The sequence below is a fragment of the Heteronotia binoei genome, chromosome 13 (assembly GCF_032191835.1).
Source record: "Heteronotia binoei isolate CCM8104 ecotype False Entrance Well chromosome 13, APGP_CSIRO_Hbin_v1, whole genome shotgun sequence".
In the NCBI taxonomy this organism is placed as follows: Eukaryota; Metazoa; Chordata; class Lepidosauria; order Squamata; family Gekkonidae; genus Heteronotia; species Heteronotia binoei.
Window position 1 is genome coordinate 57827415 of NC_083235.1, and position 12334 is coordinate 57839748.

Sequence of the window (12334 nt, forward strand, 5' to 3'; positions counted from 1 at the left end):
CTTCATACTTTTCAGACCAGAACCCAGCGGTGGAAAAAGCGGGCAATAACCATGACAAGCCCAAAGCAGAGAATGACAAAGAAGAAATGGAACAGCCACAGATCAGGGTTCCCATTGATGTTCCCAAGAGAGACGAGAAAGAGAAACTGAAGGAGGAGGTGCAGCTGGACCGGCCTGATCAAGGTAGTGTTGAGTTACGACTGGGAATTCTGAAGGTGGAGAAGGCACTGGTGGCCTGCGCAAGGAGATCAAGCCGATTCTGCATATCTTAATGTTTTCATGTTCTTGTTTACTTTAGTCTGCAGCCAGATGAAAGAGATTTCAGGGCCCATATTAAGAATTCACATAAAGCAAGCCTTGACTCCTGCTGTTTTCTGTTCTTTTCTTGGCTGATGGTCTCCTTTGCTTCCCCACAGGCATTGCGCTCCCTGTAGGAGAAGCCCACCGCCATGAGCCCCCGGTGCCACACGACGAGGTGATGGTGGATGAGGGTCAGGATCATGAGGAGCCTGAAGAAGAGAAGCAGCCACCGGCCAACAAAGATGTCCTGGTGGAGGGGAAACCTGTGCTGGAGAAGGAGCAAGCACAGCCTCAGCCGGTTCCTGAACAAGCAAAGGAAGATAATGCCCAGGAGAAGTTGAAGGACCGCCCCATGAAAGACCCCAAGCCTGTGCCAGAGGTGGCTGCACATGAGGATGAGCGGCCCCCTTACAAAGACTTGGACGTGGACGGTCACAATGGGAGGAAAGGCAAGGCTGTGGGTGTGAAGGATAGTGCCAAGGAAGGAGTGAAATCTGTTGAGAAGGAGAATGAACCTGGTAGGTTTTCCCATTGCCCTTCTTTCCCTGGAGAAATCATTTTATTCCTTGAGCTGCTGAGATTTTATGATTCCCTGCTAAAATAAAAGGAGTTGCAGCATTTGGTTTAGGTCATGGAATTCTTGCCGTACCGCTGGCTACAGCTGCACTTTCATTCTTGAGCCACACCCATCCTGAGCTTCTGAAGGCACAGCCGGGGTCCTATAGTGAGGAAATCTTAAAAGTCATTCCCTTGTGAGCAGCCAGCTCCTCGCTGTCTGGCCTCTGAGCTTTCAACTCCAGTGCCTGTCTTGTACTAGATTATTGCCCTGTTTCATACTATCCCATCCCTTTGGCTTTATAAAAAAAAATCAATCCTTTTCCTACAACACAACAACACAGTTTCTGCATCCCAGACATTGCTTCTGTAAAATATGTGTCTTTATGCAAGGGTATTCAGAATCCTTCAATGAACAATTCTCAGGCCAAGTTTTCTTCTAACTAGCAGTGCATAAATTGCTAGGGTTGTCAGCCTCCCGGTGATAAGATCAGTTCCCCTGGAGCATAAGGCTGCTTTGGAGGGTGAGGTCCTGCCCCTCCCCCAATCCCTTCCTTCTCCAGTTGCACCTCCAAATCTTTAGGTATTTCCCAATCCAGAATTGCACAGCTCCTTATGGAATGGCAGGACAGTGAGTCTCCAGGGCTGCAATGGCAGATTCTCTGATATCTGTTGCGCTGTTGTTTGCTAGCATCAGGTACTGTGTCTTACTGCTGCACCTTGCTATTCACAAGGGACCCAGAGTTTGGAAGTGCTTGACAGGTGCCACGTTGCCAAGAGCCCACTGCAGAAGTTCTGTAGGGGCTGGGTATGCATTTTAATCATTTTGCGCAGCGAGCCCTGGTTTGTTCCCAGCAGGCTGTAATGGTGTTAAATATTTTTATGACTACTCCTGCGTACATTAGGTAGGGCAAGAATTGCATACTGAAATGAGGGAAGGCAGGGAGAAGCAGGGAACATCTGTCACTTTTCTTGCTCCATCCAGTGACATCTGTCTTTCCCTCATTTGCAGGTGAAAAGGAAGAGCCACTGCCACCTGAGCAGCCAGAACCTGCCCAAGCTGAGCAGAGGGAGATCCGTAATGTAGAGGAGAATGCAGACAGCAAGCTAGAGGGTAAGCTCTGTCCTTGCTGCATGCAGGAGCTGCAAGCACCAAAGTTTCCCACTTGTTTCCTTGTTTGCACATGTGCCCACTACAAAATGCCAGAATTCTGTGCTAGAAGGAACAATTGAACCAAGGCTCCTGTGCAGCAAGGTGAGGTCATCTTGTCCTGGGGTTTTGGAGCCTGTGATCTGAGTGCTGTGGCAAGCTGGTCACTGTGGTCCCATCTCAACTCTAAGCCAGCTGTGAAAGCAGTAGCATTTCCAGGGGAAGGTGCCAGGCCCCATAAAGGCCTCTGGCTTGTAATGGGGAGCAGACCACCATGCTCCTTCCTACCTTGCACTGAAAGGTGTATCCTCTTGGCCAAAACGGGCAGCACCTCTTGTGGTTAAGTGTGCGGACTCTTATCTGGGAGAACCGGGTTTGATTCCCCACTCCTCCACTTGCACCTGCTAGAATGGCCTTGGGTCAGCCATAGCTCTGGCAGAAGTTGTCCTTGAAAGGGCAGCTGCTGTGAGAGCCCTCTCCAGCCCCACCCACCTCACAGGGTGTCTGTTGTGGGGGAGGAAGGTAAAGGAGATTGCGATCCACTCTGAGACTCTTCGGAGTGGCGGGCGGGATATAAATCCAATATCATCTTCTTCTTCCTTGACTATTATGTTTCCTTCGCCTTGAGTTCTGGCATGTGATTCTACACACTCTGCCTCCATCCCCCTTCCCCTCCACCAAGGCAAAGGTGGCTGTTGGGCTGCACAGACTATTCTTTCTCCCCCAAAATGCACCCTCTCAGGCTCTGTCAATATGAGCAAGGTGCCTGCTGGCAGTCTTCACATGCATGCCTTATATTATTTTTATTTAATTTATATCCCGCCCTGTCCCATGAAAGGGACTGCTGAAGCGGCTTGCATCTATTTCAGCGTAATACTGTTAGGCGGAAAGGGCTGTAAGCCATTTCAGTGAACCTTCTTGTCCCCCCTGCCCCGCTTCCCACCGTGAGCCCCATGAACCTCTGAAAAACCGTGTGGAAGGTCGTGGATAAGGATGAGCACAAACCTTGGTTTGTGAACCATGACATGCTGATTTTTGCAAGGAATTTAGGGTTGTGGGGAGGTTCATGCCCATCCCTAGCTTGTCCCCCCTGCCCATCCCCTTCTTGTCCCCCCTGCCCCGCTTCCCACCGTGAGCCCCATGAACCTCTGAAAAACCATGTGGAAGGTCGTGGATAAGGATGAGCGCAAACCTTGGTTTGTGAACCATGACATGGTGATTTTTGCGAGGAATTTAGGGTTGTGGGGAGGTTCATGCCCATCCCTAGTCCAGATTCTAGCTGCAAAGCTGGGGGTAGCAGACCCACTAGATGGAACTTGTCCAAAGAGAAGAGGCAAGCTGAGTCATGTGACTCATTCTGCAGCCCCTCCTCCTTTGTCGGGTTAAGCTGGAGCTGAAAATGAGTTTGGAAATCAAAAATATGATACTGCAGTTGTCTTTAATTGCATTTCTCCCTCCTACCTGGTAGAAAGGGATTCTGCCCTGTCCATAATGCTAGAGCTGCTGTACCACCGTTGCTTGTCATGTTGCAACCAATACAGAGGGGCTACGGTGGGTGAAAACCAAATAGATACAGAAACCACTGCAAATGCAATATTAACAAGAACGCTGTGCCCGGTAGACACTAACAAGCAATTACACTGAAAACTGAAGGGGCTAAGGTGTTCCATTCTAAAAATGTTCATCTCAAATTGAGATCTGAATTGCAGGTCAAGAGAATATTACTCCATTTTTTAATCAGCTTCTGAGAAAGACTCCAAAAGTAGCTCCTTTATTGATTGCTGGTCAGCTGATGATGACAGCAAGTTTCCTCTGGTAGCATTGGACTGAAAAAATTGAATTTTGTATTAATTTTCAGCTACTATTGAGGACTGTCACGTGATGTTTGTGAGTCTGCCTTTGGAACATTAATGTGTAACATGATGATTATGTAATGCATATGGCATTTTGGATTGGCTGATACTGCTTTGTAATGTAATTATGACTATTATATGTAAATTATACAGTGATTCTTCTTGTAGTGGTTTTTGTATCTATTTGGCATCTATTTGGTACCCTTGTTATGTGGCATACAAAATAACTTCTCTTTGCCATGAGGTCTCCAGCGGGGCTCATTTTACTCCTTACATATCCCAGTCTTTGCACAACTCTGTCATGCTGTTCATCCGGGAATCTTTTAGATTCCGTTAACTTGACAGTCTCCAGGCTGCTTAATCTTCATGAGCTTGAAAATTCCCTCGCTTGAGGGGACAGGTCCAGCAAGTGGACAAGTGCATCTCCTTTCAGATGCCAGGGTCTGCAGATTCCTTTGCATGTAACTTGGCTTTCTGTTCCTTCCAACTCAAAAGTGCGTTGCATGTTCCTTTCTTCAAGGTACAGGGAAAGAAGGTACAGGCAACAGATGAAGCCAGAGTTATTACAGCAAAGACTTTCCAGAAGGTGCTTGGTAAACCAGGTTTCTTGTGGCCTTAGGCAAGGCATAGGTGCCAATGTAGACTGTTGCCTGAGAGTTGGAGAAGGTAGAAATATTGTGGAGACCAGAGCATACATGCAGCATTTCTAGGATCTATCTTTGGAAATGCAGAATACGGCAGTGGTGGTACAATTCCTTCTCATCTCCTATCTATCTTTTTTTCCTCAAGAAGTGGGCAAAGAGAAGCTCCTTGACCATGAAGTCCTGCTGCAAGTGATTAAGGAACAGCAGGTTCAACAGAAGCAGCTCTTGGACCAGCAAGCCAAGCTGCTGGCGGTGATTGAGGAGCAGCACAAGGAGATCCACCAGCAGAGGCAAGAAGAGGGAGGAGAGGAAAAGCCAAAGTCAGGTAAAGAAACCAACAACATGATACAAGACTTTAAGTGGGCGACATGTAAAGGGAAGTACCGGTGGGATCATTAATGAGGCCAGCTTCAGTACCGAGACCACCACTTATCAGAGGCTTTCCTGCCCATTGAGCAACGCATGCTCTTCCTGGACACCAGAACAGCGAGCTGAGCCAATTTTATGGTAGAAAAGTTCCATCAGGTGTTACTAGAGACTACACTGGAACATGAAGTGGTGGGAAAGTCTTGGAGAGCCATCAGCCACTACTCGGCAGTTGTTCAAAGGTGCAAGAAGCTTAAAAGAGGAGTCTCTCCTTTGTACTTTGTTGATGGCTTCAAAATTAATAACCAGGGAAGTAAAATTGTTACCATGCGTAAGTGAAGGGGGGAGGATAGCGTGACTGTCCAAGAGGGTATTGTGTGAATTCTTCACTTGCTAAAGTGTACAACTAGAATTCTGTATTTCTCTTCACAGTAGAAACTCACCAGGAACCTGGCCTACCTCTTTCCAAGAGCAAGGTAAGAGAGGAAGGCCTTGCAAGTAAAACTGAAGATGCAGCAAAGAATATACTTAACGAGAGACTGGAACATCCTTTGGATGGGCTCAATAACCAATTCCTGGACTCAGATGGGCAGCGAAGACAACTGGCTGAAGGTCCGGAAGGAGAGCTGAAGCATGTACACAAATTAACTAGAGCTCCGCCTAAAAATCCAGCATTTCTAAATGACGGTGAGAATGTTGCACAGCACCAAGCAGGGAAAAAATCAGCAGAGAAATTAGTAGAGCCAGTCAGAAGCAATTCACAGATAGCAGGGGCTGATAGAGAACATCAAGAGAAGCAGAAAGAAGGCTATGATACTAATTTGGCTCAAAATGCCCAGGAGAAAATGAAGAATGCACAGAAAATAGATGAAATTGGGGGAAAGGCTGGAGGCCAAAAAGAGATGCTTGGCGAAGCCAAAGTCCATGCCGTAGCTGAGAAGATTGCTCAGAGAGTCTCTGAGGGAGAGCCATTTGCCAGAGTTAATAAAGAAGAGCTCCAGAATCAAAAAAAGCAAGCAGATTCTGCATACAAGTCAAAGGTCGCTGAAAACGTACAACAGAACCAGGAGGTCCCAGGAGCTGTTAATGCTGACAAGGCTGGGGAGAAACAGCCCTTCTCTTTGGGCCAGGTTGATGGACTGCAGGGCCAGGGAGGCGGCAGCAGCAGCAAAGACAGAGCAGTAGCTGGATTCCATATTCCACAGACAAGTCATGCCAATCAATTTCAGCTTGGTGCCAAAAGTGAGCCTAAACACCCAGGGAAGTCGCACGAGTCTGACGGTGACACTGTTGTAAAGACAGAGCTGATTGCTGTCGCCAGGGAACATGAAAATGTGAAACCTAACAGAGACCTTAAGCTGAAGGAAGATCTGGACTTGCGACGCAGGAGGCGAGACTTAGAGGAAGAGGACAAAAGGACAGGGAAGGTGATAATTGGACTTAATCCCATCCCAAATATGAAAGCCAATGACTTGCGCAGTGCGCTGGAGACCCAGTTAAATCAGGCAGCGGAAGGTGCCCAGCAAGCACTTCACAGTCGACAAATAAAACAGATACCAGGGGCAGAAGAAGAAGCGTGAGATCAGGACTTCATGAGACGTAAGAGGCTGATGGCTGTTTTGGGATGCCTGTTACTGAGCTAAGTGCAATTGAGTATGTAACTGCTGGCAGTCTGAATCCGTTGGGTCTGCCTGAACTGGGCTCCAGTGACTGAACAGACACTGACCTGTATGTGCTCCATAGGAAAGGGAATTTTGTAGCTGCCAGCCAGTTTCATGTTCCAGTACTGTAACACCCAGCCTCTCCAGTGTGCTGGTGGCAAATCAGGAGAAACCAGGATCACCCACCCTACCCTCTCACTTTTAAAGCATACTTTCTGCTTGTCACCTTTCCATAGAAGCATTTGAATTTGATGCTTGCTCAGTTGCCTTTAACCATATGCTTTAATTTTTGTGTTTTGAACTTGAGTCTGATTTCATGTTGATAATCTGCTGTTGGTGGAAACTTTCTATGTGTGTATATGTGGGTTTGTCACTTAAATTAATTTCAGACACTTCTGTTGCAAGTTCACCCGTTTAGGGCATGGGTTGATCTGCATTTGGAAATAGTATCAGGAAAGTGAAACAAGTGTCTATAATGGGAAGATGATCCATTGGTCCTGGGTAAATTCTTTGGAATTTAGGGCTCATTAGTGTTGGATTCATCTTTAAATACATATATTATAAGTTGCTGTTCAGGTGCTTTTTCCAATTAATTAATTGATTAGCAATAATAAAGAGGTCACCCATTATTTCTCAAAGGTTAAAAATCTCTATCCCAAGTGCATTATGGGATTTCATACTGTACTTGAAATGGTCACTTGCTGTGGGAGGAAATAGTGAGAAAGAGAAATGAAGGGGTTCCTAGGAGGCATTATCAAAGTTTGCATCTACCTCTTTCTACCATTCTGTGAATGCATGCGTTGTGGTTTAAAGCTCTCCCTACCTGTACCTCTAGTTCTTCAGTCATTTGTGTGAAACTTGATTCTGGATTCTCAGTGTCTGCAGCTGAGCAGATAAGAATTGTGTATTTTGCTGTTAACAGATTTTTTTTTTACTCTTGAATGCAACCAGCAGACAAAGGTATATGCCCAACTAATCTGGTTGTGATTTTTCAAATTACAGACATGGTGAAACTTGCCAACATGGGAGCCTTTTGTCACAAACAAGCTAAAAAATCCTTGATTTTGGTACACTGGCCTCTTATCTCATATTGGTCAGTTTTTCTAGAACCATGGGTCCAGGAGAACATTGCCTCTACGGCAATTGCCTTCCAGGTTCTTGCACGGCTGATCCTGACAAATGGAACTGAATTGGATGCTGTCTTTTCCTGTAAACTGTGTTTAGTGTATCTCCATTAAAGAAGAAACATAGCTGGTGCCACTCAGCTGCTCTGAAGGTTATTTGCCTTGTCATAAACATTATTATTATTATAGCCTTAATCTTCAGGAGTCTCATTGAGTGAAGCTGCTTAAAGCACAATTAACCAGAGTCAGGATTACTATTGCTTCAACTTTTCTAAAGTGGAGGGAATTATGTAAATGTGATTTGTTTCAGGGGTTTAGAGGGGCTTTTTTTTGGGGGGGGGGAGGGGGCGGTGTAAAACCCAGAAAAGTCAAGTTAGCCTGCAGTGGCTACAGAGGTGTCAGCCAAGTGTTGGCTTGTAAGGGTTTTTCCGACCAAGAATGGTATGACTGTGTGCTGTGCCTGTAACTAAAAGGACCAAAGATAATTCTGACATTCCTCTATAAAGCATCTGAATTTTAAACCAACTGTCTCCAAGCAACTAAGGGGGAGGGAAGTAGAAGAAAGGGGACAGGGGGCTTCAGCTGGAATTCCTCCTCTTCTGCCATAGCACCAGTTCACCCTGTTTTTACCATGACAAGTGGCTGGGTGTATAACCAGGCTGTACAAATGAATAAAATAAATTCAAGCATTTTTTTACCTGGAGCCTTCTTTTTTTGTTGGAAATAGTTTCAGTTCACACTGAATGAAATGGAATAAGTTGGGGATCTGACTCAGTTTGAACCTTTAAGATACCTTCTCTTGCTTTCTTGTATATACTAGCCTTTTAATTACTTTTTAAAATTACCGATACCATTCATACAGCCAACAGATTAGTGCTGAGATTATTCTCCCAAGTTTAGTTTTATGAAATTACTAAACAGTCATGGGAAGGAAGGTTACTTGACCCCTGCAAGATCTGCTGCTGAAGCATCACACAGAATGTAAATCATCTGGTGAAATAATTAATTGAAACAGTCTAGCACACTTTAAAACGGCTTCATGCACATATCACAGAATTGCAGCTTAATGTTTTTCCTGCCATCCAGCCACGTGAAGAGGTCAGATCTAGCATTCTGTGAAGCACTTTCCACTTAAAATACTTATCTGGCTGGTACTTGATGCCAGATTTGAGCAATCTCCTCCAGCTCCCCTGAGGGCCTAGGCAATGCTGTGTTTTTATGACTTAAGATGAAGCAGTGACTGTCTTAGGTCAGCAGGAATCACAGCACTGCAGTAGTCTCTGCAGTTTTATTGGGCAGATTCCCAAGCTGTGCTTTAACCTTGGCCTATAAAGCTGTTTTCTCCTTAGGCAGTTTCACTGATTAGATTCCCCCACCCCCAAGATTCAATTAGGAAATCCATGTTCAGAAGGGAAATTAGAGGTACAGAGTCATGGATCCCTCAATATAAAAGTCAGGATTGGTTTTTTTTTAACATGCCACAACTGAATTGGTGTTCTTGCACAAATTAAGCAGACCTGCCAGGGAGTCCTGACACCCTGTGCTGCCTTCTTCTCTGCCCCAAATCTGCAGGAGCTAGAAGCAACAAAATCATACACCAGCTAAGTAATGTCCTACTTTACATTTAGTTTTTTTGTAATGTAGGAAGGGAATGAGAAAATACTCCGGGCAAAACTAACACTAAAAACTAATTTAGTTGTGTTACAGACCCTTACACTAAGGAAAAGAGGGAGTAATTTTGTGTTTACTAAATCATTATTATGCCAAACAGGCTCCTCTCGTCTTGATCTTTCACTTACAAGCATTCTTATAATCTGAACAATGTGGGAAATCCTCCTGTAATGCAAAAGGCTGGATTAAATGGCCTTTATGTATCATCCATTGTTGCAATTCTGGTTCTTGATACCGTTTCAAAGACTGAAGATTTTTTTTTAAAAGCTCTTAACTAGAAAATCCATGTTCTGAGAGATCACAGTCCTGGATTCCTCAACACAACTCTATAGTCCTCTAACCTTTTTATCAACTTTGCTTCACAGCAGGGCTACATTCAGGCATTACAATAAACTTGTACAAGTGACAAAAATGCAACTTGTTCTACTGCTTATACGTTCCTGTCCCTCACTGAATGCAGGTGAAGGCTTCCCAGCTGGAAAGCCATTAATGATAGTGATGTCCAAAAGCAGCTACTGGTGCAAACTGAAGCTCATTTTCTTCCACAAACCAGGATTCTAAACCTTAATTCTGGGGAAGAAACACATTCCACTTCACCCAGAAGCCAACATGCAGTTTGTTGCCAGGTTTCCCAGAGTAGGAAGCCTTCAGTCCTAGTTTGTGTACAAGGAAATTCTTGAGCGTAAATGTATTTCTGCCCATCAAGACACCAATTTGTCATGACTCACGAGGGGCTAAAGCAAAACCAATTGACTTCGTTTCAGCTTCAAAAAAATTCGTTGTAGATGCAACTTGTTGAGATGCACTATTTGAAAGCCTGTGGCTCCCTGAATATTGTAAGCTGTTTAGTTTTAGATATTTTTTCTCAGTGCAGTATAAGGTGAATTGAGCACTTTGTCCTTCTCCACTGAAAGCAACTATAAATCCAGGTGTGCAGCTGGTAGTGTCCATTTCAGAGCTTTACTTTACATTGCTCTTTGCCTGTAAAGGAAGATCAGTTCTGATGAGTCACTGCTTTTAAGATTCACATCACTGACTTGAGTACTACATAAGTATCTAGTTATTTATTCAGATTTATATATGCTGCAGGATATTTAATCCTTGGCTGAAGTCATAATAGCCAACCATATTAAGCTGCTATGGAACTCCTCTGCACTACTGCTCAGTTTAAGGCAAGACTCCTATAATTCCCTAACAGGAGTCTGTGAATAATATGCATAAAAATTTGCTCAAAAAAACCACTGACTCCTTTTTAGCAGCTACTTTAGCCAAACTCTTACAAGCATAAAAGTGACATGGCAGTGTCTTACAGCACAAGTTATCATGAATTAGAGTCCTCTCCTCAATCAGGAAAAATGAGCTCTGAATCTGATGAAGTATGCTTTAATCCACAAAAGCTTTTTCCATGACAACTGTGTTATTATAGCCTTTTTGGTTTTGCTGCAACAGATGAACATAGCTTCCCCTCTGGAATTTGAACACAAGATTAAACTTATGGAAGTACACAGTGCTGTCTATAGATAACCACCAATGAATTTTGACATCCTCAGTGCCACCCAGTCCTGGCCCCTGCAATGAGAAAGTTGCACTGGCATATTATTATTATTATTGTTTGATTTATTAATCACCCTATCCTAGCTTACATCAGGCTCTGAGCAATGTACAAGGGCCTAATGCCATAAAAACAATATACAACTTTAAAATCCAGAATGCATTTTAAAAACCAGAATTAAAACAGTAAAAGAGGGAGCTTAAGACAGAGCGTGGGGGGATGGGGTGTGAGTTGAAAAAGGATGGTGCCAGCCAACAAAATCTCTGCCCTGAACCAAAACGCTTGCAGTATATCTCTGCGTTGCAGGCCCTGCAGAATGTTAATGTTATGCTAGCACAGACTCTTAAACACGGGTACATTTATGTTGTCATCTGGACAGGGCAAAATGTCCTTTTCCCTTAATAAGTATCTCATGAGTGGAAATAAACAGCTGGAGCTTCTTTTGACATGAAATTAAAAAACATCACCTGTTAATTGCTGCAGATCAAATTAATATAAAAGGACCAGCTAGAGGGACCAGTTTAAAAGTCAGCAACCCAAAGAGTTTGAGTGGCACTCTGACTGAAGAAGAAGACAGACTTCATTCTAATGTTTAAAAAGATGTGACTCACTGCTTTTGTGAAGCACTCCATCAGCATCTGAAATTCCTTAGCACACACATCCTTCTTCAGATCTCCATGACCTGTTGTTTTGGAGGCAACACACTTGCCATAGACTGAAGCCTGCAAAAAATTAGCACTAATCAGATATCAAAATACTACTTGGCTGTAGGTGAGTGGCAAATTCCCTGATTTTAAAGGCTTGGTGACCCCCTTCCTACCCCAATACACTGAAGATTGAAACAGCCAATTATTTTCCTCCCAGGAGAAAGAGGTTTGTTGCTCAGCTCCTTATAGCTTTGCAGCCTCTGCTAATCCTTAAAAATCGAATTATATTGTCTTACTTTCTCCCTGAAAAATGTATGCTGATCACACACATAATTATACCATCTATTATCCGACAAAGTAAAGCTTATACCCCAAAAACCTTGCTAGCCTCAAAAGTGCTACTGGACTCAAATCTAGATGTACTATCTGCTGTCATATATACTAGTATAATACAGGGATTCACAAACTGTAGCATGAACTATGAAGAAGCACTGGGCACTTGCAAAGTTCCAGAAACCTCCCCAAAACAATAGTGACTTCTTCCACCATCAGCAAGGACTTAGTATTCCCAATCCTCAGTGATTGTGGGCGTGCCTGCATCCTAAATGTTCATTACACCAAGGTAATAAGGGCAGGGATTCAGAACCAGATGATGCTTTGTTCTTTAGGAATTCCCCCCCCCCCCCCGTCCATAGCTTTAGGAGGGGGCCAGAGAAATCTTGCTCTAACGCCAGAGCAGAAGCTACGTAATGGGATATTCCTTCAATCAGGCTCTGGACGCACAACTGTGCACAAGGATCTGTGCACGCTT

General features: G+C 44.2%; 1 protein-coding gene across 2 annotated transcripts in view; it reads left to right on the top strand.

Annotated features, from left to right (window-relative positions):
* The window catches only part of SLC38A10 (solute carrier family 38 member 10), a 97346-nt gene extending 88999 nt beyond the window's left edge, over positions 1 to 8347 (top strand). Inside the window, exons 12-16 of one of the 2 annotated variants that reach the window (XM_060252836.1) lie at positions 16 to 183; positions 417 to 818; positions 1868 to 1969; positions 4648 to 4827; positions 5301 to 8347. In XM_060252836.1, the coding sequence (XP_060108819.1) occupies positions 16 to 183; positions 417 to 818; positions 1868 to 1969; positions 4648 to 4827; positions 5301 to 6448 (2000 nt within the window). In that variant the 3' untranslated portion in view covers positions 6449 to 8347. The remainder of the gene's footprint in view (positions 1 to 15; positions 184 to 416; positions 819 to 1867; positions 1970 to 4647; positions 4828 to 5300) is intronic. The other variant, XM_060252837.1, reaches the window with a different exon arrangement.
* The last annotated feature ends 3987 nt before the right edge of the window (positions 8348 to 12334 follow it).